This window comes from Xenopus laevis, chromosome 3S (genome assembly GCF_017654675.1).
Source record: "Xenopus laevis strain J_2021 chromosome 3S, Xenopus_laevis_v10.1, whole genome shotgun sequence".
Lineage (NCBI taxonomy): Eukaryota > Metazoa > Chordata > Amphibia > Anura > Pipidae > Xenopus > Xenopus laevis.
The window spans coordinates 77,502,036-77,527,134 of NC_054376.1; the positions used below are offsets into that span (position 1 = coordinate 77,502,036).

The 25,099-nt window shown below is 37.6% G+C and overlaps 1 protein-coding gene across 3 annotated transcripts; it reads left to right on the top strand.

Annotated features, from left to right (window-relative positions):
• The first annotated feature begins 1,301 nt into the window (after positions 1-1,301).
• znf800.S (zinc finger protein 800 S homeolog) lies at positions 1,302-23,258 on the top strand. 3 transcript variants are annotated; one of them, XM_018255838.2, is made up of 6 exons: positions 1,302-1,791; positions 11,007-11,104; positions 11,251-11,359; positions 16,477-16,572; positions 17,237-17,380; positions 18,862-23,258. In XM_018255838.2, exons 2-6 carry the CDS (start codon positions 11,054-11,056, stop codon positions 20,526-20,528), a joined length of 2,067 nt encoding a protein of 688 aa, XP_018111327.1. In that variant the 5' UTR covers positions 1,302-1,791; positions 11,007-11,053; the 3' UTR covers positions 20,529-23,258. The 3 variants fall into 3 exon arrangements, with proteins under 3 accessions (XP_018111327.1, XP_018111328.1, XP_018111329.1); XM_018255840.2 differs by having other exon boundaries at positions 1,774-1,791; positions 11,007-11,099; XM_018255839.2 differs by lacking the exon at positions 11,007-11,104 and having other exon boundaries at positions 1,303-1,791.
• The last annotated feature ends 1,841 nt before the right edge of the window (positions 23,259-25,099 follow it).

The window sequence follows — 25,099 nt, forward strand, 5'->3', positions numbered from 1 at the left end:
TCACATATCGGAGTGCTGCTGGAATTATTGCTTTACAGTGGAATTTTCCTCGGGCAGAGAGGAACACAGCTGTGCACCCGACGCTACAAAAGGCGATCTAGTGTAAGTGTGGCACCTTATTGATTTGATTTACTCACAATATACAGTACACATAGAATATAAATGTCACAATATAAGGCCAATTAATAATTAAAACAGATAATTACTACATGGCAGCACAGGAACCAGTGCAACTAGCATCAGAATTTAATAATCAGCCCTGTAGCATCAGCTTATATTACAGGACAACCTCATTTTCTGCCTGATAATTTGTGACGACCTAGCTAGCCTAGCTTCTCAACAGCTGCTCAGAGCCCATCTGTCCCAAATAAGGCATGCACTCACAGGTCTTGGTGTTTATTCATTAAAAAACTGCTAAATATATATATATATATCTCTCTATATATCTCTCTATATCTATCTATCTATCTATCTATCTATCTATATATATATACATCTCTATCTATATATATATATATATCTCTATATATATATATCTATCTATATATCTACCTGTATATCTATATCTATATCTATCTATCTATCTATCTATCTATAGCAAACATATTTTTGGTTGCTGCACCTGGGCAAATTTAATGGGAGAATGACTTTGTTATGATTGAAGAGGGCCATGAACAAATGTTTGACCTCAAAGGGGGGGGGGGGGAATTATCTTTCCAATGTGTGTATAGTGTAAAGTATTCAGAATACAACCTGACAAATCTATCAATCAGATCAGAACACAAGTGTGTGACTATGTTCTCAGTTGGTCAATGACCAAAAACATCAGCAGGTGCCAAAAGCAGCCACATACGTGGCCACTTTTTGGAGGCTATTTATAAAATGTGGAAGTTGGAAAAATGGTTCAAGTTTGAAAGTAGTCAATTTCTTTATCTTTGACTGTTTTCATATAAATCATAACACAGTGTTTAATTTCATACATAGGCATATTTTAGTAGTGAACTAAACTGTCCAGATAAATAGGTGATTGAGACAGGCAACCTGTGAGTGATACCCAGTTTCCTCTGGAAGCCAAACACCACCCTGTCTCATTTAAACCAGTGCAACAGGTGCAAATCCATTTCGTCACTGTGGAATTGTTTTGCCCTAAATGATGTTGAAACACGAATATTCACATTAATAGCTAGCATTTTTTTAGCCACTACTGTTTTTTTTTATTGGGCAGGCTGTGCTTCTTTGTTTACCGACTGACCATGTGTTGCTTTGTTCTCCGAGTTTCCGTTCGAGCACAAAGCAGTTTCTACCTCCCTCACACAGAGAATCCCTCTCATCACTAAGCCAGAAGCGTCGGGCAGAACCAAGTACATGGGGGGGGGGACACCTGTACCATGACTCCGTTCACAATTCGGATACGCGCTGCTATACTTGGACATAGGCGCTCACTTGAGGTAGCACAGGCGGGCGTACTCCTCAGAGGGAACTGGGCAAAGCATCCATATACCCTTGTGTCGCATAACCTTTCCGGCCCTATGAGAGGTCCCCAATATCAGCAGGGCCTCTAATTGCCCCTTCTTTGCACTCTTTTGCTTTCAAAATTCGAGTAGAAGTGTCCCCGCCCGTGGTGCCCTGCACTGGCGCTGGTTGATGACGCGCTGTCCCCTCCTTCTCTTGCCCTGGGCTTGGGACTCAGGCTGGCTGGCGTTGCGCACGGCAAGAGCGCGTTGGTTTGGTGGCTTCTCTGGCCGCGCTTTGGTGTGAGCCATGTATCGGAGACTCTCTGCAGAGCTCGAGGTAACAAAATATATGAACAATTGAAAATACTGAGTCCCACGCTGGAAAGCGACCAGTTTCTTTCTCTCTTTGCCCGCGCGCTGAAGCGCATCAGCGCGCTCACTGTCTGGCCCTGTAGTTTAGCAGGAAACAACCGGGGACCACTTTTGTCTCTACCCAACCTCTCTCCTTGAGCAAGGGTCACCCTAGCGAGAGGCCGGCCAGTACACCTGCTTCCGCCAAAGACGGAATTGCCTCAGAGTTCGACTGTAATGGCACGGGCTCCATGCAGACTGTGCCAGCATTTCCAGTGTGGACAGCCCGTGTCAGCTGTTGTGCAGTCGGGAGCATTGTCCCGGGCACGTTGGCTGGTTCTCCTCTGATGCAGCGGCCACCTGTATTGTAATGGTACCGAGGAAACGGGCTGCCACTTTGGGTTGCTGTATGCGTAAATGGCCAGGCGAGCTGGAGCGCATCGTCTCTAAACACGGTTGCTGCATCCAAAGCTCCTTCTGATGGATCAGTGCACACGTCTGCTGGAGGCAACCATCAGAAATGCAACCACTTTCCATACATTCATTCCTGTTCCTAGAAACATAAGAACAAGTACTATTTAGCCAGAAATTGGTGCACCATATGTCCTATCTGGAAAGGATCCCAAAGGGCTAAAGCTGGCCATAGACGCAAAGATCCAATTGTGACCTGCCATTAACCATTCTGATCAAATAAATTAATAAAAGAACAGATGAGCCGATGTTCTGCCCCTAACAGCAATCGTACGAAAGTTATGTCCAACCAAAGCTAGTGACAGTCTCCCTCTGAAAATCGTACGATCGGCAATACATGCAGAGATATTACCCGCAGCCGACAGAAATCTTTTAACCTGTCCGATCGACCAAACGACCAATCTCCGCCGGACGAAAAATGTTGGGACTCTCCACACACGGTCTGAAAATCATATGAATCCTTGATTCGTACGGTCAGATCTTTGCGTCTATGGCCAGCTTAAGTGGGCATTCGAAAGGAGCCCTTAATAACAGCAATAAGAGCAGCATCCAAATACCTAGTATTCATCTGATAGTTGTTGTATTCAGAGCACCTTAGGGTGTAAATCCAACAACTACCGCTGCTACTGCACTACACAATGAAAGGAATTGTTAAATTATCTGTGGCGGGGCCAGTGTAGGGGATTTTAGGGCATCCAGTTTGCTTAGAATTGAAATTCAAGTATAAAAATAAACAGTAGGCCACAATTATTTGAACGGAATTATTTCCTTCTATTATTCTCTTCAAAATGGATAAAAAAACAGAGCTATTCAATGTGAATAAAAACAAATCCCATCATTTGAGCTCTCTATTTATTAACTTATGAGTGCTCTGGGGTGTGTGACCTATTCGCAGGATTGTGTAAACTCTACCAATATACTGCCTCACTGTGAAGGCATCTATTTTGGAATTTTTAGTCCTGTGTGCATCTACAGGTAGTATAGGTATAGTTATGTAAATAAATGATATGTGGGATAGTTATTTCTGTATAAATGCACGGGGGTCATTTGGAGAGGTTAAACTTCATTGTCCCAAATTGTCTATGTAACTGTTTTTAGCTAGCCAATATACATCTGAGCAGCAGGATAATGTGCATCTTAAAGAGGCAGATTATATTTATGAATACACAGGGGTGTGTTGCCTGCTTTACAGCAGCATATTTGATTTTTAAAAAGCTTTCTTTATTGTTTAAAAGCATAACCCATATAACCACCACTTTTGGGCATTCCTATACTAGGTTATTTAGAATGCAAAATAGTCTAATAAAAGTTCTAAACTGTAGCACAGCAGGAGGGAAGGTTTTTAAAGGAGAAACAGATCCTTAATAAAAAAAACCCTACTACCCCAACCCTACATAGACCCCCCAGCCTAGCTGCCCCCCCCCGGTCCTAACTCTTTTCTTATCCCTCTGTGCAGATTCTGTCCAGCGGAGTCTACAGGCGCCATCTAAAGCCGCTTCAGTAATCTTCGGAATGAGAGCGTTGCTTCAGCAATTTTCGTGAGTTTCGGCACATGCACAGTTGTCGTGAAACAGAAAATTGCACATGTGCCACTTTGCCGGTCTCATTTCAAAGATTACCGAAGAGAAGAAGATGGCTGCCGTGAACTCCGCTGGACAGAATCTGCACAGAGGGATAAGTAAAGAGTTAGGGGCAATTGCCCGGTGGGGCAGCTAGGCTGGAGGGAGGGGGTCTATGTAGGGTATTTATTTATTTTTTTAAAGGAGAAGGAAAGGCTAAAATGAAGTAAGCTTTATCAGAAAGGTCTATATAAATACACTAGTAAACCCTCAGAGTAATGCTGCTCTGACTCCTCTGCCAAAAGAAACACCACATTTCTTTCCTTCTATTGTGTACTCATGGGCTTCTGTATCAGACTTCCTGTTTTCAGCTGAAACCTGCAGGGCAGGGCTTGAGCATGCTCAGTTTGCTCCTCTCCCCCTCCCTCCTCCCATCCCTGCTGTAATCTGAGCTCAGTGATGTAAGTGAGCAGGGAGAGACTCAGGCAGGAAGTGATGTCACACCAAGGTTATATGGCAGCTTCTATCCTAAACTAACAGAGAGTGTCTAGAGCTGTTTACTCAGGTCTGATAAAGCATTCTGCAGAATAAATATAGCATTCTAGCTTGCACTATTGTGGCTAATATGTTGGCAATAAACTGTCTTGGAGCTTTCCTTCTCCTTTAAGGGTTTGTTTCTCCTTTAAAGGAACAGTTCACTGTGAAAATAAAAACTGTGTAAATAGATAGGATATACAATATAAAAAATGTTTCTAATATAGTTAGTTAGCCAAAAATGTAATGTATAAAGGCTGGAGTGACTGGATGTGTAACATAATAGCCAGAACACTACTTCCTGCTTTTCAGCTCTATAACTCTGAGCTAGTCAGCAACTTGAAGGGGGGCCACATGGTACATATCTGTTCAGTGAGTTTGCAATTGATCCTCCGCATTCAGCAAGGATGGCAAGTCTTGCAGGGAAAACGCAATGACCAATCCCCGGGCAAGGGTCAGGACTGGGCTTATAAAGGGCTCATAAATTGAAATGGAAACACATGAGGTTAACGAGATGGAAGGAGACATACTGGGAACATTCAGAGTCAGGGACATAGATGAATAGTTCAGGACCAGCCCCAAAGAGCCTCCAGTAGCTCACAAGGTAAGTGCAAGTGTCCCAGAACCGTACACACAAGAGTTCAAGTCCGGGCCGGTCCTGACACAAATAAGCTCTTTAGTATAAAGTAGGGTTCATCAAAACGTATCTATCTACTGTGTATCCTGTGATTGAATGGCTACCCTCATAGCGACAGAGCAGCTTGTTTATATAAACTATAGTATGGTTTCTGTAGCAAACCAGTGCAGGGCAACAATACATTATATTGCCATTCCTTAAAAAGACTGGTGTTACTGTTCCTTTAACTCTGGGCTCTCTCTCCCACCATTGTATCAGCACAGGGAGCTTACTGCCTGGTAAGGACTTCATTTTGTTTTACTAGCTGGCACTGTTTATTTAAAAAGTATTCACACTTCCCTTATCAATACTCTGGTTTGTTCCACTCTGTTCTCCCATAGTGACATAATTGACTCTTTCCTTGCTGTCATTAGTTATTTTAATTTTTAACCTCTGGAAATGTGATTTTTATTTTAATATATGTGCTGAGGTTTTTGGACAAAAAAAAATAACTTTAATAGCTTTAAGGGGTTATGCTATATGAATCTGCCACTATGCCATCCTGCTATGAGTTCTGGGGATATTATAAATCAGATTGTCACTGTGCCATCCTGCCATGAGTACTGGGGTATTTATACATAAATTATTTACTGTGCTATCCTGCTATGTGTTCTAGGGTATTTAATGCATCTGTGCCATCATGTTGTGAGTTCTGGAGGTATTATAAATGAAACTGTCACTTTGTCATCCTGCTATGTATTTTGGGGTATTATAAATGAACTGTGCCATCATGCTATGATTTCTGGGGGCATTGTAAATGAAACAGTCACTGTGCCATACTGCTATGAGTTCTGGTGATATTATAAATGAAATTAGCACTGTGCAATCCTGCTATGAGTTCTGGGGTATTTATAAATTAAATATTTACTGTGCTATCCTGCAAGGAGTTTATACATGAAATTGCCTCTGTGCCATCCTGTTGTGAGTTGTGGAGGTATTATAAATTATATTGTCACTGTGCCATCCTGCTATGATTTCTGGGGGTATTATAAATTAAATAGTCACTGTGCTATCCTGCTATGAGTTTTGGTGATATAAGAAATGAAATTGTCACTGTGCCATCCTGTTATGAGTTCTGGGGAATTTATACATGAAATATTTACTGTGATATCCTGCTATAAATTCTGGGGGTATTATAAGTGAAATTGTCACTGTGTGTCATGCTGGGCCACAGGTGGCTGGCAGGTGGGAGCCGGAATGCATGGTAACATGGTGACACTATGTTTGGTGTTAGAATAACCAGAATATTGGAAATGTGCTCAGAATGATGTTTAATGGGTAACTTGAACAGCTAGTGCTGGTGAGACAGAAGACAAATGAGAAAGAGAGTATACAGTAATCTGAAAGATAAGTCAGTATAACAAACCCGAGGTCAGGGGCATGCTGCAGGCTGAAGCAAGTCCGTGTAAACAGGCAAGAGGTTTTAGACGGGCAGCAGGCAATACAAGTCCAGGAAACAGGCAAGAGGTCTTTGGTGGGCGGGCAGGTAACACAAGTGCGTGGAACAGGCGAAGGGTCGAAAACCAGGAGATCAGATCAAGGATGGTAGCAGGGACAAGGTGTTAACAGGACTGTGAAACAAGCAGGAACAGGGCAAATCAGGAACACTGGCAAAAAGGGGGCTAGAACACAGACGTGGGTCAATGATTCAGCAATAGCTGGCAGGAAGATAATGGCTTATATAGGGCCTTTATGATAAAATTACTGACACCTGGCCTTAATGAGATTAGGGGTGGAGATAAGGGCAATAGCAGTAGTCTATACGGACAGACTGAAGTGTGAGCTCCTACTGCCTCCAGTGGCTCAGCAAGAAAATATAGGTTGCATAACATGCATGCCAGGGTTCAAGTCCCAGATAGTCCATACACTGTGCCATTCTGCTATGAGTTCTGGGGGTATTTATACATGGAATTGCCACTGTGCCATCCTGCTGTGACTTCTGAGTGTAGTGTATTTATACATGGCATTGTCACTGTGCCACCCTAATCTGAATTCTGGAGGTATTTATACATGGAATTGTAGCAGTTCAGAATCCTCCTGGATCACTGAGCTACCAGACTAGAGAGAGGAACAGTACACTTTAAACTTACATTTTGGGCAAAAGGTAAAAAATAAAAGATAGAAAGCATTTGAACAACGTTTTTGCTTATGGTGAACAATCTGAAAACAACTGAACTGAAGAAAAGTGCTTGGAAGGTGAACAGCCCCTTTAGCAACTATTGTATCAGTTAATACAGCTGCTTTTAATGAAACTCGGATTATTGTGAGCAGGGCAAACAACAAGAAATGTATCAACTAATGTACATAATTAAAACAGTTGAGCCTCATCTCACAGCTACTTTAGGGAGACGAAAAGTTGAAATGAAAATTTCAACTTCAATATTACAGCTTGTAGAGAAACAGTAAACAATAAATAGTAGAAAGCAATTGAAAACAGTTTATTCATGTTGTACTATCAGAAACAAATGAACTGAAAAATGTAACTTGAACAACCACTTTAAAGCTCACCACATATCTGACACTTCTCCCTGAAGTTTGCTTTATACTGATGTAGGGACAGGGAATAGTCCTACAGCAAAGGCTGCCTCAAGTGCATCCTCCTCTCTATAAAAGTTCTACCCAAGGCACAATGCAAAGCAAAAAGCACATGATATAGGTAGGGTGAAGTGTCAGATCAATGTTTAGCTTAAAAAGAAAATAGTTGTGCACTCAAGGGGCACTTTTATGGTAGAAATCTAACAGTGGTATTAGGCCCTAAGGCAGTGGTCACCTCACCAACCAGTGGCTTGTGAGCGGCATGTTGCTCATTTACCCCTTGGATGTTGCTCCCAATGGCCTCAAAGAAGGTGCTTATTTGATTTGGCATCCACAGGATGCATGTGTTGCTCCCCAACATTCATGAATGAGGCTCACAGGTATAAAAGTTTGGGGACCCCTGCCCTAAGGGTTATCTTTATTTGCCTAAATATGTTCTATGGAACAAAATGGAAAATAAAACAGATTTTTGGCTTTTCTATACTGCAGTACTAGCCATGATTGAAGGTTAAGTGCATTAGGTTGTATTCCTTCTGTATTTGGTGCTTTCTTGTGCTTCAGTGGGTACAATGTGATTTAAAAAGAAGTTGCTAAGTTTCTTCAAACGCATAAAGAATACGTGTATATTTAGGCACTCTAGGGCCTGTGTTTAGGGAGGCATCTTTAAACAGGCAGCCATCAGGTGCCTAAATGTAATATTTTCAAAGAAAAAAATAAATTATCCCCCCAGCTTCCGCCAGACCTTGCTGTTTAAATCCTGTTTAAAAACACTTCTCTCGGATGTTTGCTTTTTGTGAAAGCCTCACAGATCAGAGAAAGGGAAATGAAACACAGATTTTTTTTTTGGCTTTTCCATGGTATTAAACTTTACTGGCTTGCATGCGTAGAGGATGCACAATAATTTCTGTACAGGCTGTGGTCTTCAAGTGCATCGTTCAATTTGGAAAATGCTCACATATTGAATATTAGAAGGAAGAAAAAAAGCCAGATTTTTGGCATTAAAATGCTGAAGCATTAACTACGATTGGCTTGCATATAAAAAAATTAAGTAAGACTACATCTTCACAGCCTTATCTGTGTCATGCTTCAAGAGCATATAGCAAGGTGCCTATGATTCAAGCTGAATACAATGTAATTCTCCTACCGCACACCTGTAGTTCACCAATCCTGCAAGCTGGTGGTGCGTTCCTTCCGTTGACCCGGCAGGGTCCCTTAGCAACCAATGTGTAAAAGAAACGGATCCGCACTCACACCGATTAATGCAGTCGGGGAATATCCCCTTTTATTCAGCCACCAAACATCAACGTTTCGGGGGGGAAACACCCACCCTTCATCAGGATCCTGCATTAATCGGTGTGTGTGCGGATCCGTTTCTTTTACACTATGATTCAAGCTGGCTATAGATGCATAGGTATAGTTGTATGAAACCGATTTTCGGACAATGGAGGACAATTTTTGTAACATGGCGATTGGAATTGGACAGGTCGTTTGCATGTATTGACTGATGCTATACATGGGTGACTGTCACTACTATTTCTGGGACATAACTTTTTTTGATTGCTCTCTGTAAATGAATGGCCAGTGCATTGTCTGATTAGTAATTCCTACTATATCCTACAATTTAAATGTGAATGGTTAGTTTTAGTTTGTTGCCTAAAACGAACGTTCAATTTTTGAATGTTCATTGTACAAGAAATGGAAGGTCAATGGCCAGCTTATGTGGAGCATGAAGCACGTAAGGCTCAAAGATGTTGTCTTAATAAAGATTTTCCCTTTTTAACTTTTTTTTCTTTGGTGACCTACTGTATGTGGTTTCATGAGTGACCATCTCATTATGTATATTGTATGCCTCAATTGCATAGGTTAATATCCCTTTAAAGTTTTACTTTACCTTCAAGTGTGGTATTATTATTCTACTTTGGTTTCCAGCTTGTTTTACTGTTTTAATAGTGACACGGCTAGAAGATGGTTCCTTGAGGAATATGGTTAAAAAGGTTCTTTCAAAGTGGTAATGATCTCCATGGGTCACTTTAAATTTACAGCAATAAGAAGTGTTTTTGTTGTCAGTGTGTATTTTGTCAAAAACATTGCATTTTTATTGGACAGTTGTGGGCCTTAAGGCCACTCATAGTGTTTAAAATGGCCCAGCTTTCATAGCCCTAAAGATTAAATTACTTTAGAACTTTGCTGTAGAAATAGGTGGTTGAAGCTTTGTCATTGGACTTTAATATCCTCCCAAATTTTGTTCTGCTATAACCTCTTTGACCAGCAGATCTGAATGTACAGTATAGCTAAAGCTGCTGTTCAGGAACGGAAAGTGGAAGGTTCCAGGAATTTGTAGGATCTATAGGTTCCATTTGACTTCATTGTCTTTTATTATATTTTTTTTTCTTTTTAACTGGTTTTGAGAAAATTAGCTTTTTAGTTATGATGTGATTTGTGCAAGGAGTGGGGAGTTCAAATTCTCCTACTAATCCATTACAGGGTTTCCTCTTGCACTAAGAGGGAGCACATTTATAGTATAGGAAGGATTTGGTTTGAGGGTAGTATAGCTTGTAGGGATATGGTGTCCAACCAGGCTTCCTAAACCTTAAAGTACATAGACCCAGGGACTGTACTTCATTTACTTGTATAATAATTTAGGTATCATCAAGAAAATGCTTCTAAAATGCTAAAATGGTTTATCCAATCATGTAGATTGGTGAGAGGGAATCTTAAGATACACATTCAGTGACACAATTTCATTACTTCATGTGTTTATTAAGAAAAAAAAAGTATCTGTAATACCCCAGGTCCCAGGCATTTCAGTTAACGGATCCCATAATTGTAATTTTATAGGCTATATGAAGTGATGGATTCTTAATATAGCATTGATTTTTGAAACTGAAAGGAGGTCAGAAAATAGCCTGTTATAGGTTAGAGCTTCAAGATGAATTACTGTTAATTTAATATGGCATCCTAGCAGCAAGTCCTAACTGTTTTCTATGACATGAAATAGTTGGAGACAGAATTGCAATTATTATCCTTAGTAATTATAAGGCTTTATTTTGCTGCATGGTAGGGTTTTAAAACTTATATAGTTTTCCATTTTGTGCTATTAGTAAACTAGGTAAATGTAATTATTTTATTTTATATTATTCATGTTGGGCATCCATTTCAATGGTTCACTTCACTTTTATTAATTTCATGTGTCCCGAATGACTGTGTGAAACTTGAACATTTCCTGTATTGGTGGTTCCATGATTTTGCTCATCGATACTGATCAATAGTCACTCATTGTTGTAAAATTGGTGAACCCGTTTAAACATAGAAGTCATTTCTAGAAATTGCTTGAACTAATACCTTGCAAGAAAAGAACAGTTTGAGCCAAAAGCCGTAACTTTTTCTCTTCTTGGTGTTTACATAAAATATACTTTTATCTTACAGTCTGACGCATCAGCTATAGTAGTACTGGCTTTACCTTAAATTAAACCATGGAAAAAAATTACAATACACTTCGGAAGACACACTTTTTGCGCAGTAAGGTATTCTCCAAATTTATCCCTTGTGAATTGCATCCCTGCATGCTCCTGTTCAAAAAGCATGAGTTTTCAATGTTAATTTAGGTGTGGGTCAGAGAGCAAAGAGTCAAGTAAGTACCCTGCTACAAATTTTTTCTTTGTTTCAACAGAATAAAAATGAAATGGATTCTGAAGATGTTCGGTTGTCTGCTCAAAAAGGACCCTTAAGGGACAAGTATTGTCAGACTGACCATCACCATCATGGATGCTGTGAAACAGGTACGTATAAAATCTTATAAGAGATGTTCATGCATTATAATTATCTTTTTTTAACAAGAAAACAAAAGTCTAGCCATTAAAAGGGACCAGTCACCTAAGAAATCATTCCAAATTGTTTTCTATCAAGTTAGCTTAGCAAAATAAACTTTACTTCTAGCTGCTTTCAGTTACCTTCTGCTTAGTCTTAAAAAAAAATCAATATTTTTCAAATTTTTTGTTATTATATTGCATTAATTTGAAATTTTACTTTGTTCAGAGCATTCTATCAACATTTGAAAAAAACTCTCTTCTCTAAGCAACAGCCTTTGCACAGTTTCTTAGCAGAAGTTTTTCAGGGGACCTTTTTTTCTAGCATAAATTCTTTTGTGTGTTTCTGGTGCAGATTTGGGTACACCCAGGTGCTTAATAATTATGCTGTGATAAAAAAGTGAAAGTGCACTGCACATCTGAGTTGTATCGCTGTTTTTTTTTCTTTTAAATCCTGTTTATGTGTTTATTGATTTTAGGCAGTTGTGCAAAATTCTGGCATGAAAGCATCAGTCACTTAAAAGTGTTGTGCACAATTTGTTTTTCCACCAATTTACAAGATGTTCATTTACTTTGAATACATTTTTGAAATATACCTTAAAGGACATGTTAAGTACATTAAAAAAATTCAGTCAGCGAACAGCCTTTTTGAAATCTTCAAATACCTGCCACTCCAAATGTTAATAGTAAGGCTGCAGCATCCACTTACATTTTTAGGATTCCTTCTCCTCCTTTAACCGACTCTGCCGCCTTCCTCAGGAACTCGCTTTGGCTGTTGGCTACTGAGCATGCTTAGTTCTTCTCAACTTAAACACACCCTCCAGTCTAGCAGCTAATAGACAGATGGCATTGCTGGTTTCTTTAGCAACTCTGCTCTAGCTATCTGCTCCTATTTTTGATCCTAACCTCCTCTCCTGAGCTCAGTTTATCTCTTACAGTGCCCAATCCAAACAGAACTTTTCATCAAAGTAAGTTCTGCCTGTGCAAGCATTGTTCAACTGCATGAACTTTACATCTGCAAATAGCAAATGCACTGTACATGTCACCGATGATGTGTCCGTTGAAAAATGGCCATTGGATGAGAGCTGCTGTTTGTTTATGGAAAATTAAATAGCGCTGGCAAATGGAGGTGATATATGTAGTACAAATAGTGTGGTTTGGGTGGGGGAGATGCCCAACTTATACACATGGTAGGAAAATGTAAGGGTTTACATCTCCTTTAATAGCTTATGGAAGATCTGAAGTTGTGTAAAATAATGACATAAAATAAGGCAAATGCCATTTATTTTATATCACTTTTTTTTCTAGCATAAATTATTTTACATGGCTTTGTAAGCATGAGCCAATGTCATTTTATTCTGGCTGGTTACACATAATCATAAGCATGTAATCTGCATTTTTTTAGGATCTTAACTTTTTTTTTTGTTTTTTTTTTGTTTATTTTTAAATAAATAACACACTGTATGTTCCACAACTGGCAGACAAGTATAAACTTTCAGATCTCACTTTCAAGCAAGACATTGACAGTAGCTGCTTGCGTTACATTCATTACTGAATCCTATATCATGTGTGAAGAAAGAACTTGCAGTTCTTATGTGATGACTATATTGTTTAGTTACACTTTCTAAAATAATATTGGCATTATTTACTTTGTGCTGAATATAGATCTATATTTTTATCTTAAGAGATTTTGAAAGTTTGCAGGCATTTTTTCCAAACAGGAGTAAGAATGATATTGTTGTGTAAATACAGATTAGCTCAGGCAGTTTAGAAGAATACTAAAACGGAAATGATTACTGTGCAGTCTTGGGGACAGGTGGTTTCCTGTTTTCAGTTTCTTGTTGCTTTATTTTTCTATCTGTGTATATATTCCTCAATTGACTTTAAGCATTGGAGATTATATAAACACTCATAGATCAAGAATGTCCAAACTGCAGCCTTTAAAATGCAGGATTACTACCTTTATCAGCCCAACTAAAAAAGAAAATGCTTAGAAACTGAAAATTTTGTATGTAAGATTTATTCACTTCTGCAGTCACTTGTTAGTATATGTTATATGGAGTCCCTGTGGATGAAAAGTTAGGATACATTCTATAGAATTCCTGTGGCTGGATGACACTGTGAAATAATCTTACTGAGAGCTAAATATTGAGTTAAATGATAACTGATAGTATTGGATATTCTAGGCACATTTCCAAGACTTACACAATGTAATAAGCTTAGGAGTTGGAAGCAGCTGGGTAAGCAGGCCAAATTAGAACAATATACAGAGTGGAAGTATGCAAACTGCAGAAAGGGAAAACACCCATTTTTGGTGGGGGGGGGATGTGTGACAAAATTGATCCTAAACTGCCCCTTTCAAACCCACACTCGACCCGGTGAGCTGTTATTTATATTTATATGCACCTGACCCACACGTTCCTGCCATAACCAAAGGGGGAGGGGCAATGCAAACGCAAGCTCATGAATACCAACTGCTGGAGGCAGAAGTGGGTCATGATGATGTAGATGGCAGTCATCCCACAGCATTCTGCAGCCTACAAAATTATGTGCAATTGCCAGCTGAAACCCGCCTGATCCATGGTTTTGCCTGGCCCACACACCACCAATAGCCACTGCAAAACTGAAAGCTGCTTGTTAGGATGGTTGTTAGTTAGAACTGGCTTTTATTCTGCTCATGAAAACATTTGCTACACTGCTGACTTTGACTACAGGTACCTTTAAGACAATGTAGCAGTAGTCACCTCTCTTGCAGGCAAAAATCAAGTTTCCAGAATAACTTGTGTACTTCTCTGACCTTTAATTGTCTTGATGTTGGTCAATTTTCAAAACCAGAGATTCTCTTAAAATTGGACACCGTTAAGATTATATGCTTTGAGTACGGTTAATATTTTTTTTTAATTAGGAAAAAAAACACTCTGGGGGTCACCAGGACCCATGCACCTGAAATATCAAGCATTTCCTCTGCACTAAACCTGCAGTTATACAATTGCTTTTGATAGCTCGGTATTGTCCCACTTGCCTTCCTAGTTTTAATAAATTTGGGATGGAGCGTTAGGGACACCATATATACTGCCTGATGTTAATTGATTAAATCCTACTTGCTTTAAATTGTTTACTGTATCTAGCTGTTTTCAGACAGCCAGGTGTATGTCTACTATTCACTAGGGAGCTGTTGTGCTCAGGGCTCAATTTTAACCTTTTTTGCCCCTAATCCTCTCTGTAGCTCGCACATTCCTGCTACTTGCACCTCTCCAACATCCAGTCCCCAGTAGATTTGCGGCCAGTGGGCGGCATGCCACCTTCCCCCCCCATATTTAAGTGAAGTTTTTGAGAGAGGCACACTCTTAAAAACTTCACTTACATTCTGCTAAGGATTAGGAAGGTGAGAAGTGCAGTATACTGGTTGTGCGACATGATTCTACACTGGGCATTAGTGTTCTGCACTATTCACTTGTGTTGTTTAGATTCATTCATTTATTAGTTCCATATTAGTTTCAAATCAACTGTTTTAGCAGTGTGTTGTGTACTTATTTGGAATTACCAGTATTGGCTTTTACAAAAAATGAACTAAATCTCACTTCCATTTAAGGAATAACAGAGGGTTAATTGTCATACTTTTCATTGATCCTGTTTCTGTGCTCTGTAACATTTTTGTTACAATCAGAGATTTTATGGCATTGTGGGCAGAGCAGTAGCATAAAGCGCTAGCATGAAATATAAGTTTGAAAGCTAGGCTGTACACACTTTACTCAAGCTGGGGCAACAGCCAAGTGTTATGTACCCAAGGTAAGACTGCATTCATATAGTATGTAGCCAGGACACGTTCATAAATAGATAACAAATATTTAGGGTCCAGGCAGCAGTCAGGCATCTCAACACATGCTGGGTCGCAGCATTGGGGTGCAGGCTTTTGTCAGAGCCACAGTCAGATAATAAATAGCCAGTGCAGCTAAATCCTACCCAAAGGTCTTTGGAATAATTTGATACCAGAATTGCAAATGTTTATACGAGATATATGGAAGATAGAGGCCCAAATATAATAGTATATATGAATATTCATGGATAACCTCACCTGCATATTAATGCCTGATAATGTACTAGGCATGCCTCCTCTTCTCCAACTGGCAGGTTTATGTGCAGTACCATATACTGTATGCACATGCACATATCTAGTAGGAGAGGGGTACGCTGGCTTTTGCAGCAAGTGTCAGTGGCCTGGTGGTTCCCAAAAAAAGGAGCTGCTCCTTAAAGCTTCTTCCTTAGATATAGGGCCTTGGATGCCTAAGAAGGGAATATAGCCCTGCTGACAAGTTCATTGCTTGCTATTATGCTTTGTAAACAATATGATAGCCCCTGCAAACACTATAGCTATAGTGTGAAAAAAATGTATTCAAAGAATTCAAAATGGTTAAATACATATTTGTACACACAAATCGTAAACTATAAATACATTCGAAATATAGTGTTACTGGAGTAATTTGATACCACATACGGAAATAAATAAGGCTACTATGTGTAATATAGAGACTCCAAAATATGAATATTGTATTATGTATTTAACAGATCTTCTGTTACTGGCCTTTGATTTCTAAATTAAAGGCCAGTCACGGTAAGTAATCCTAACAGTTGCACATAACTTTGGAAATGATACATCCTGAAAAAATACAAAATGGCTTATATTTTTAAATTGTATGGGCATGACCCTCTTTACCACCAGTATTCATATGCAATTTGTATGTTTGATGTTGAGAAAGAATACAATTCTGTGTATGCAGTTTCCCATGGGAGCCCCTCCCCCCGACTTGGATGGATTCTTCTCTCAAGCCAGTCTTGGTTATTAGTACCTTGACCTTGAGGAAGAACCATCTGATTGGTTATATGAGTTGTCCCAATGGTAACTCCCTTTTACTCCCGTAAGTTCTTATGTCGCAAGTTTATAAAAATTCTGTGATTCCTTTGTTCTGGGTTCATGTCAAATAAACTTTATCTTTTTTACCTCAATTGATCTCCAGTAATAAGAAATTAACAAGTATCATGAGGAAAACTTATTCTGGCAATTGTAAGATTTTGTGTTTGTATAATTGCAGCCCAAACACTGGAGCCTGGAGACCCACCGCTATTGCAAAAGCCTATGCAGACTGCTAGATCTGGTATCCTGCAAATTATTGAATGTTTTCGATCTGGTATGAAAGTTATATTTTAATACTGAAAACTGTTATGTATATAAGTATATCAATGCACTTGCTTCATTTGTACTGCAATATGTGTGTCATGTAGGCAAAATATTTGTACTGAAATATTTGTATCATGTAGGCAAAATATTTGTTCTCTAAATGTAACTTCTTTTCTAAATATATCAGTAAAAAATAGGAAATTCAGATATTACATTGTGTATAAAATGTTATAATTCAAAATTATGGCATCTCAGCATTTTTACAATAAATGTGGTATGGTCTAAATCGAACGTTGGGACAAACTTGACTGTTAAGCTGTATTTTTGTGCCTATGAGGGTTGGCTGTGTTAAACAAATGCGCTTATCTTAGATGATACAGTCAGTTTTTAAGGTTGTACAACCAAATATAGTTCTTTCTACCATCTTCCTGTCATAGAATTCTAGCTGTGTGTTGAAATAGTTTTTGTTCATGGTGGTGTTCCTTTAAGTGGAAGGGTGTAACTCTGATTCATCTCTTGTATGCTAAATTGTCATAGGTACAAGAAAGACTGCTGAGGCTACACCCTGGTTGCATTTATACAGTGGCAGCAAGTTACATATGAAGGAGGTGGAGAAAAGATTATACATTGTTCATTTTTTATTATTTACCACTAAATATTAATATTTCCATCAGGTACAAAACAGCTTAAACAAATGTTATTAAAAGAAGTGGATACCATATTTGAATGCAAGTCATGCCGCAGTCTCTTCAGAGGACTTCCCAACCTCATCACCCATAAACAATTCTACTGCTTATCTAAATTGCACGTGGAAGAATGTAAGTTCAAATGTATCTTCTCCGTTGCAGCCTTAAATTGCTTTCACCAAGTCACTGCCATGATTTATTGTAGTGGTTTTGATATTTGGGGCATATTTAATAAAGTATAGGTGAACAAATAGGTAAAAGGTTAATAAGGCTGCAGCGTAAGTAAGTTCTTCCAGTGTAAGCCTGCATTCTTGAGTGCATGAACTTTACACTGAATACGGGTCTTTGCAAACCTGCGTTGATTGCAGATGTAAACATCACTTAAGATATGTCAGAGGGAAAATGGCAGCCTGTGAAAGCTGCTGTTTTAGCAAAATATGATGGCGCTGGTGAAAAGTGTTGATATATGCAGTACAAATTATGTTGTTCGGATGGGGGAGATGTGCTTTTATACATGTTTGGGAAATGTAGGGGTTACTTGTCTTGTAAAACACTTCACATGTGGCAATCTGGCATAAATGCGGTAAAATGCCGCCTTATGCATTTTCTTAAAATTAAGCCTGATTACTACATTTAAAGTGTTTTACATGCATGCAGCAATCCCAATTTTTCTGCATGACAGTATTTTTGGACGCTTTGATGCCCAGGGGAAAGGCAATCTCCTACGGATGACGAACAGCTACCTCTGTCATTGCCCTTAAAGGAAAAGTATATGCCCAAAATTAATACTTAAGCAACAGATAGTTTATATAATATTAAATGGCATATTAAAAAATCTTATCAAGCTGATATTTATATTTAGTTAAATATTGCCCTTTTACATCTCTTGCCTTGAGCCACCATTTCCCGATTGTCTGTGTGCTGCCTCAGAGATCACCTGACCAGAAATACTACAACTCTAACTGTAACAGGAAGAAGTGACAGAACTCTGTCTGTTAATTGGCTCATGTGACCTAACATGTAGATGGTCAGTAAACGATAATATCTTCATGTGTAGCCTATTTGACGATTTCCATGGTTGACTGTCGCAAATATTTCTGGGACATGACTTTCTACATACGATTGCTGTCAGTTAATTAATGGCCAGTACAATGTCTGATTTGTAATTTCCTACTTTAATCCTACAATTAAAATCTGAATGGCTAGTTAAGCATTATGGCATTGAAACTAAATAAAATCTATGGCCAACTTTAATAAGCCACTGCATTTGTGTGTGGCCAGAGAATGTCTTTAGTTTCTTTCTACATTGGCCAAAAGTATATGTGCATGTAGTAATATGTCTGAACAATTGTCATTCTATCAGTGCCTGTTACCATATATACAGAAGACTCTTTGTGAACCTAGAAGTTGGTGAGGCACACACACACTGCTGCAGCCTCATTGCATATTAATGTAACATCTAATTCAGATATTTGAAAATCTTGACCATGTACCTTACTCCATTTATTTGTAACTTGTATTATGGTACCTAGTTTTTTTTAGCATCTTTTTTTTATTACAGCCTGAGAAAACTAATTATTTATTTTTCATTTTCCCATATATACCATTGTTAGGCCCATCCACTGAAAATGATAAACCAGCTCAAGAAAAGAAGAAAGATCTTCTGGAGACCATTTATCCAAGAGCAGATAAATCTGAACTTGTCATACAGCTTGAACCTATACAGACAAATAAAAATGCTGTTTTTCAGTTCGTTACAACAGCTGCAGAAATCAGCACAGGTAACTGCAACCCACCTGATCCTGGTGAGATTCAAATGACAGAAACAATCTCTTCAACAGCAATATTAGCTCCACAAACAGAAGTTAATGAATTACCCCCTTCAGCTAACTGCAAAAAAGAACCCAGTTCCAGTATTCCGGTGGAAAGCCCAGTACAGGCCCTTAGTATTGTTTCAAAGTCTGTCAAAACAGGCAGCAGCAGTCATCCATTTTCTTGTCGTGTTTGTAAGAAAAATTTCACCTGCAGGCGAGGTATAAGACGACATATTAAAAAGGTACATAGAAAAAAGCTTGAGGATATAAAAAAATTTATTGAAGTCCATCGAATTCCAACACTCTCAAAAGGACGTAAAAGAGCTCATACAACATCAAGCAAAAGCTGTCACATGTGTCAGAAATCCTTTGCGACAAAAGCCAATGTTAGGAGACATATTGATGAAGTACACAAAGGAATGAGACGGGATTCCAGTCTTCCTGAAGGAACTGCAAAACCTGGAAAAAACTTGGCTCCTGAAAAGGCATCGTCTAAAAAATCAGCAAAAAGTTTGTCTCGTACACAAAAACCTTCTGGGAAATCTGATTTTAGCTTAAGCTCATGCAAATGCCCATATTGTAAGAGACGATACACTTCACGTTACCTTCTGAAAAAGCATGTTCATATAGTACATAAAGCAATGGTTTCTGCAAAAGATTCTAAACAAGATAAAGAACAGAATCATGCTGCTCATGCAGATGTTAAAGTGAAAATTGAAAGCTCAAGCACTATTGAACCTTCAACAATAACTGTTTCTAATTTGTCTAATAGTGAATTAAAGGGAGCCCATTCTGCAAATGAGAAAAAGATTACAGCTGCAACACAAAAAAGTAAAATTAAACCTGACGTAGATTCTCTCAAGGCTAGTCCTAATGACAAGAAGAAATTCAAGAAGCCCAAACTTTCAGCTGGCTTTGACTTCAAACAGCTTTACTGTAAACTTTGTAAAAGACAGTTCACATCAAAACAGAATCTTACAAAGCATATTGAATTGCATACAGATGGCAACACCATTTATGTTAAGTTTTATAGATGTCCTCTTTGTAGCTATGAAACCCGTAGGAAACGTGATGTCATTAGACACATTACTGTCGTGCATAAAAAGTCACAACGGGCTCTAGTGAAAATAACTGGCAATTTGGAAAGTAGGGCAATAAAAAAACCTATTGATATCGTTCTAGATAAAGCTGTAAAGAATGCTCCACAGAAAGAAAAATCAAAACAGCTTACTTTAAAACAAGAATTTTTTCCATCTCCAAATAAAAAACACAACACAGGAGAAGCGAGCATTGAAGTGAAAGTGACCAAAAGCTTTTCACTGCTTAAATGTAATAAATGTGGCAAAGCATTTGCAAAAAAAACTGATCTGGATCAGCATAAAAGAGATCACAAAGCAAATTCCAATAGCTTGCCCATGGACTCCAAAACCAAAGGAAGAAGTACAAGGTCTAAAACCCTTATTTGAGGAAATCTTTATCCTTCCTACATGATATCTGATTTTTAAATTGAAGGCTTATCTTGGTTTTACTCCATTTGTAGTGCAGGGTTTTGGAAGTGAATATAAATACATGCACTAAACTGAATACAATGATCAGATTGTTTTATGTCTTTGGCTTTCTGTTGCTCTGATTCTTGTTCTTTCCTGCATGCTGCTTAACAAAGCATTGCACTTACAAGATATGTAATACGTATTGTAGAGAATGATACTACATCTTTTCTGTTGAGTTGTTTAAAGAAATTTAGCTTTTTACTGTTTGATTAACTGAAACAAATGAAGGATAATTTTAAGTACACTCTACTTCACTTATAGAATGAAATGTAATAACCTACTAGCACTGAAAAATTCTACAAAATAGTATAGAAAAGCTGCCAACTAATTATTACATATTTATTTTCTGATGGATTAATACTGCTAGTATAATAATAATTGTGAGTTATTACTTTGCCTAAATCTAAGCAATGTTAGCAATGTTTTTTTTTTTTATACAATTTTAAGAACTCTACATGGCGTGTTTAAAAGTAAGTCTATTCCTCTTATAAAAATATGTTTCTCTAATTTAATTTATGCTGTTGTTTGCCCAAAAGTATTTTGAACATGTTTTTTTCATAAGGGTTTTTAGAATATAGTTCATGAAGGTCAGTTGCACCATGTTGTTTCAATGGAGTTTTCTAGAGGAATATCAAACAGGGTAAAATGGCTTGGCAAGCTGCCTTTCCCTACGTGAGCACTGAATTTAAATGCTTTTGAGTAGAGGAGCAGACAGTTCAGAATTTGGTTTACTTATTATTAATATATTATTTGCAAGTGGCAAATTTATATTTTTATTTCTAAAAAAAATTTGCAGTACTAAAAATATTTCACCTCTTGCTTATTTTGTAATATGCATATGGGAAATATTTGCTTATATTAAATAGATCTGTATATTTGACTGTATTCATGAAATATTCCTGCTTGCAATTTATACAAAGTATCAGGATTGTAGTGGCAAATCAATAGCAAAATAAACTTATGCAGTTGACTTATAATTGATCTATACTTTGCCAAAACTAGACTAGTTTCAAGGGGAACTATCGCAAAATTAAAATTTAAAATTTAATATAAGCTTGTGCATACTGAAATAAGAAACTTTTAAAATACAATTAAATATTCTGAAATAATCAACTTTATCCTCACTATCCCAGTTGGGTGTCACCTAGCAGATATATTAGAGCTCATTCCAGTACAAACAAAATCTAAAAAAAAAATAACTGCCTTTTGCACAAATTCTGCATGTAGAGAGACCTGATGTCTGGTGAATTTAATAGAGTAAGCTCTAATACATCTTCTAGGCAAAATGAGCCCCCCTATAAAAATATTGGATCTAACTGTCAATGATTATCTGACACCCAACTCCTGAAAGAGTATGAGAAGTAAGAGAATGAAGAGAAACATGCTGAGAGAGGAATAGTGAAGATGAACTTGATTATTTAAGAAATGGTACAGAATTTTTCAGTTTGTATTTAGAAATTTTCTTATTTTAGTTTGAGGAAGCTTATATTAAACTTTCATTTTCGATAGTTCCCCATTTAATAACCATTTTAGAGTTCTTAATGCTGCTAAGGATGCATTATCTCCCTTTACTGTGAAACTAATTATATTTGCTTTATGTCTATAAAGGACTAGGTTTTTACCTTATGTTGTAACTCCTATTGGATCAGAGTAACTTAATCCAGATCCACTACCTTATGGATCATATTTGTATTGGTTCACTAATTTAAGAATGTGTGTATTTGGAGTTTGTGCTCTTCCTGACATCTTTTTATCACTTCCTTGATTTATATGATTTAATTAGCCTTGTTCATAGAAACATTGATGATATCTGCGTTAATAGTGTAGACAAATACTAAAACTACTGCACAATAGAAGGGAAATAAAGCCAACTTAAACATTGTCACAGAGACTTCTTATAACATTTCTGTAATGTACAGAAATAACATGAAATACATTTGTTGTTCTGAGACATATATGTTATTTAGTATAAATTTAAGTTATTAGTTACAAATTACTTAGGTTGGAGGTGCCTCTGATTACAAAACACAGTTTGGAATTTTAAAGCATACTAAGGAAGAAAAAGCAAACACTGGTCAGCCCCCAATCTTATTTTAAGTGTTCTGTGCAGCTGCAGCTAGTAACATTATAGGTGAAACGCCAGCAGCAGATCGTTTGATTGCCAGAGAATTTTTATCTGTCATTTGTCTAAAAGATAGATGAACAAGAGATATGCTGTGAGCATGAGTGTGGGTACCTTGATGGGGGCATATTTAATAATCTATTAATACTCAATAATAATTTTCTCCTGTCATAAATCTTTATTTTATTCAACTCATTGCAGTTAACCCAGTTACTCTCCTTTTTCTGTAAGATAGGTTCAGAAAATGGTCTTATGCTAACAGTATATTTGTTTGAAACAGTTGTAACTTGCATAATATTCTGAGTTACAGTAGAAAAATAAAAATCTCTTTTTTTGTGCTATTTTGTGAAAATGTAACAATTTGACATTTGTTTTACTATTTTAAATAGATATTGCATATTATCAGATCTAAATACACTCCTGTGATCTGAATGTGATAGAAAAATGAATACTTCTGTGATGGCACATGTCCTATTGGCATAATTGTATTACATTTGCTGGAAATAAAAATGAACTGGAATTTTTACACTAGTATATTTCATTCAATTTTATTGAATGCCTATTTATTGCATATGATTTAACCTTCATTTCAGATGTAGCCCCCCCCCCCCGAGTCATTAAAAATGATTGAAAGACACAAGTGAAATATTTTATTTCAAAAGTTAATGTATTGTAAATGATAAATTAATAAAGGTGACTGTACACCCATTGTTTGTGAAAGGGTTTACATAAATGCTGCCATTTATGTATTTTACATAAAATACAAGGGGGTACAACTATAGTAAAATAGTGATATAGTAGTCGATTAGTTTCAGACTAATAACTTCAAACTACGCAACTTCCAGATGAGAACATTATGATGGCACTTTAAGGGGCTGTTTACCTTCTTGACATGCTTTTCAGGTTCAGTTGTGACAGCACAACAGAAATAAATATGTTCTTGTCTTTGGTATTTCAGACTAGCAGCTCAGTAATCCAAGAGAAGAATCTGCATTGTTACAGTGGGCTTCATTAGTTGATCTGTGGAATGTTAACAGCTATTGTATCAGCTTTAATGAAACTCGGGTATTCTGCTCAGCAGGGCCAAAGGCAAGAAACATATAAATTTAGAACAGTTTGGCAAGTTGGTGACCCACCCCTTCCCAGACCTAATCCAGGGGCTCGAGAAGGTGAAAAATTAAATGTTAGGGGTTATTTTAAAAAATCCAAAAAGTTCTCCCTATTTTATGAAAATTACTTATCCATATCCACACTGACTCCCCCTTATTTATCAATAAAATTAGAATTTCACTAACTTTTCTTGAGGAAAAAAGTCACGATAAAATTGTAAAAAGATTCTACGATGTTTTCCGGATTTTGTGCACGAACGCTACTATTTTTTTTCATAAAATAGGCCAAAAGCTACGATTTTTTTCGGAAACCCAGCGCAACTCAGAAAATCCAATTGTTAACGGGACATCTGCCATCTGCCATTTACATGTTCTTTGCAGGTGTGAGTTGAAGAATTTTTTTCATCAGACTTTTAACATCATTGGACTTAAATAAATCCTTAAAAAAAAAGTTCTTTTTTTTTCTCTGAAATAATGGTATTTTCCCCTTTAAAAGTCTGACTAGAAAAATTTGGAGCTTAATAAATAGCCACTTTAAACTTAAATATCAGAATAAATGGTTAGAAAACAAATTTAAAAAGTTTTTGGAAAGGTGAGGAAAGCATGCAACAGTTGGAGTGCTTCTCTTAGATATGTATCCCTATTCTGGGGGGAAATCCTATCCTTTCTGCACACCTTATAATAACATTGGGATTCTCAGACAGTTGTTTCAGACCCATCCTTTTACTTTTAGATAGATTGGAATGGGATATATTATGTAGTACTGCCTGGTGTTTAATGACATTGATTGTATATAAATCAAATTTGTTATTCCTTTACAGAAAGTGAAGAAAAGTGAATATTAGACTGTTCCAAAAAATAGCAGTGTTTGCATTCTTCTTTACAAACTCAAACATTTAAAGGACCAGTAACATCAAAATTTTTTTTTTAAAAATTCGTTAGTATACAACGAAAAAAACACACCAAGACGAATTAAACTTTAAATAGCAAAGCCTTTATTAAGAAATAACTTACTGAAATTCCACTTCCGCTCCTCTTCAGAAACGGCGACCATCCATTCTACGGCGTTTGATTTCTCCTCCCTTGCTGTTTCTCCTCCATGACAGCTGTTCTCTGACCCGATCTCCTTCTCTTCTTCATCCTCCGTCCTCCCAGGTGTCCAACAGCAGCAGTAGGAAGGCGATGTGGGTAGCCTCGCCAATGTCTCTACAAAAGGTGCAGTAGGGTAGAGGAGTGCAGCCTGCGGGGGAGCCGAG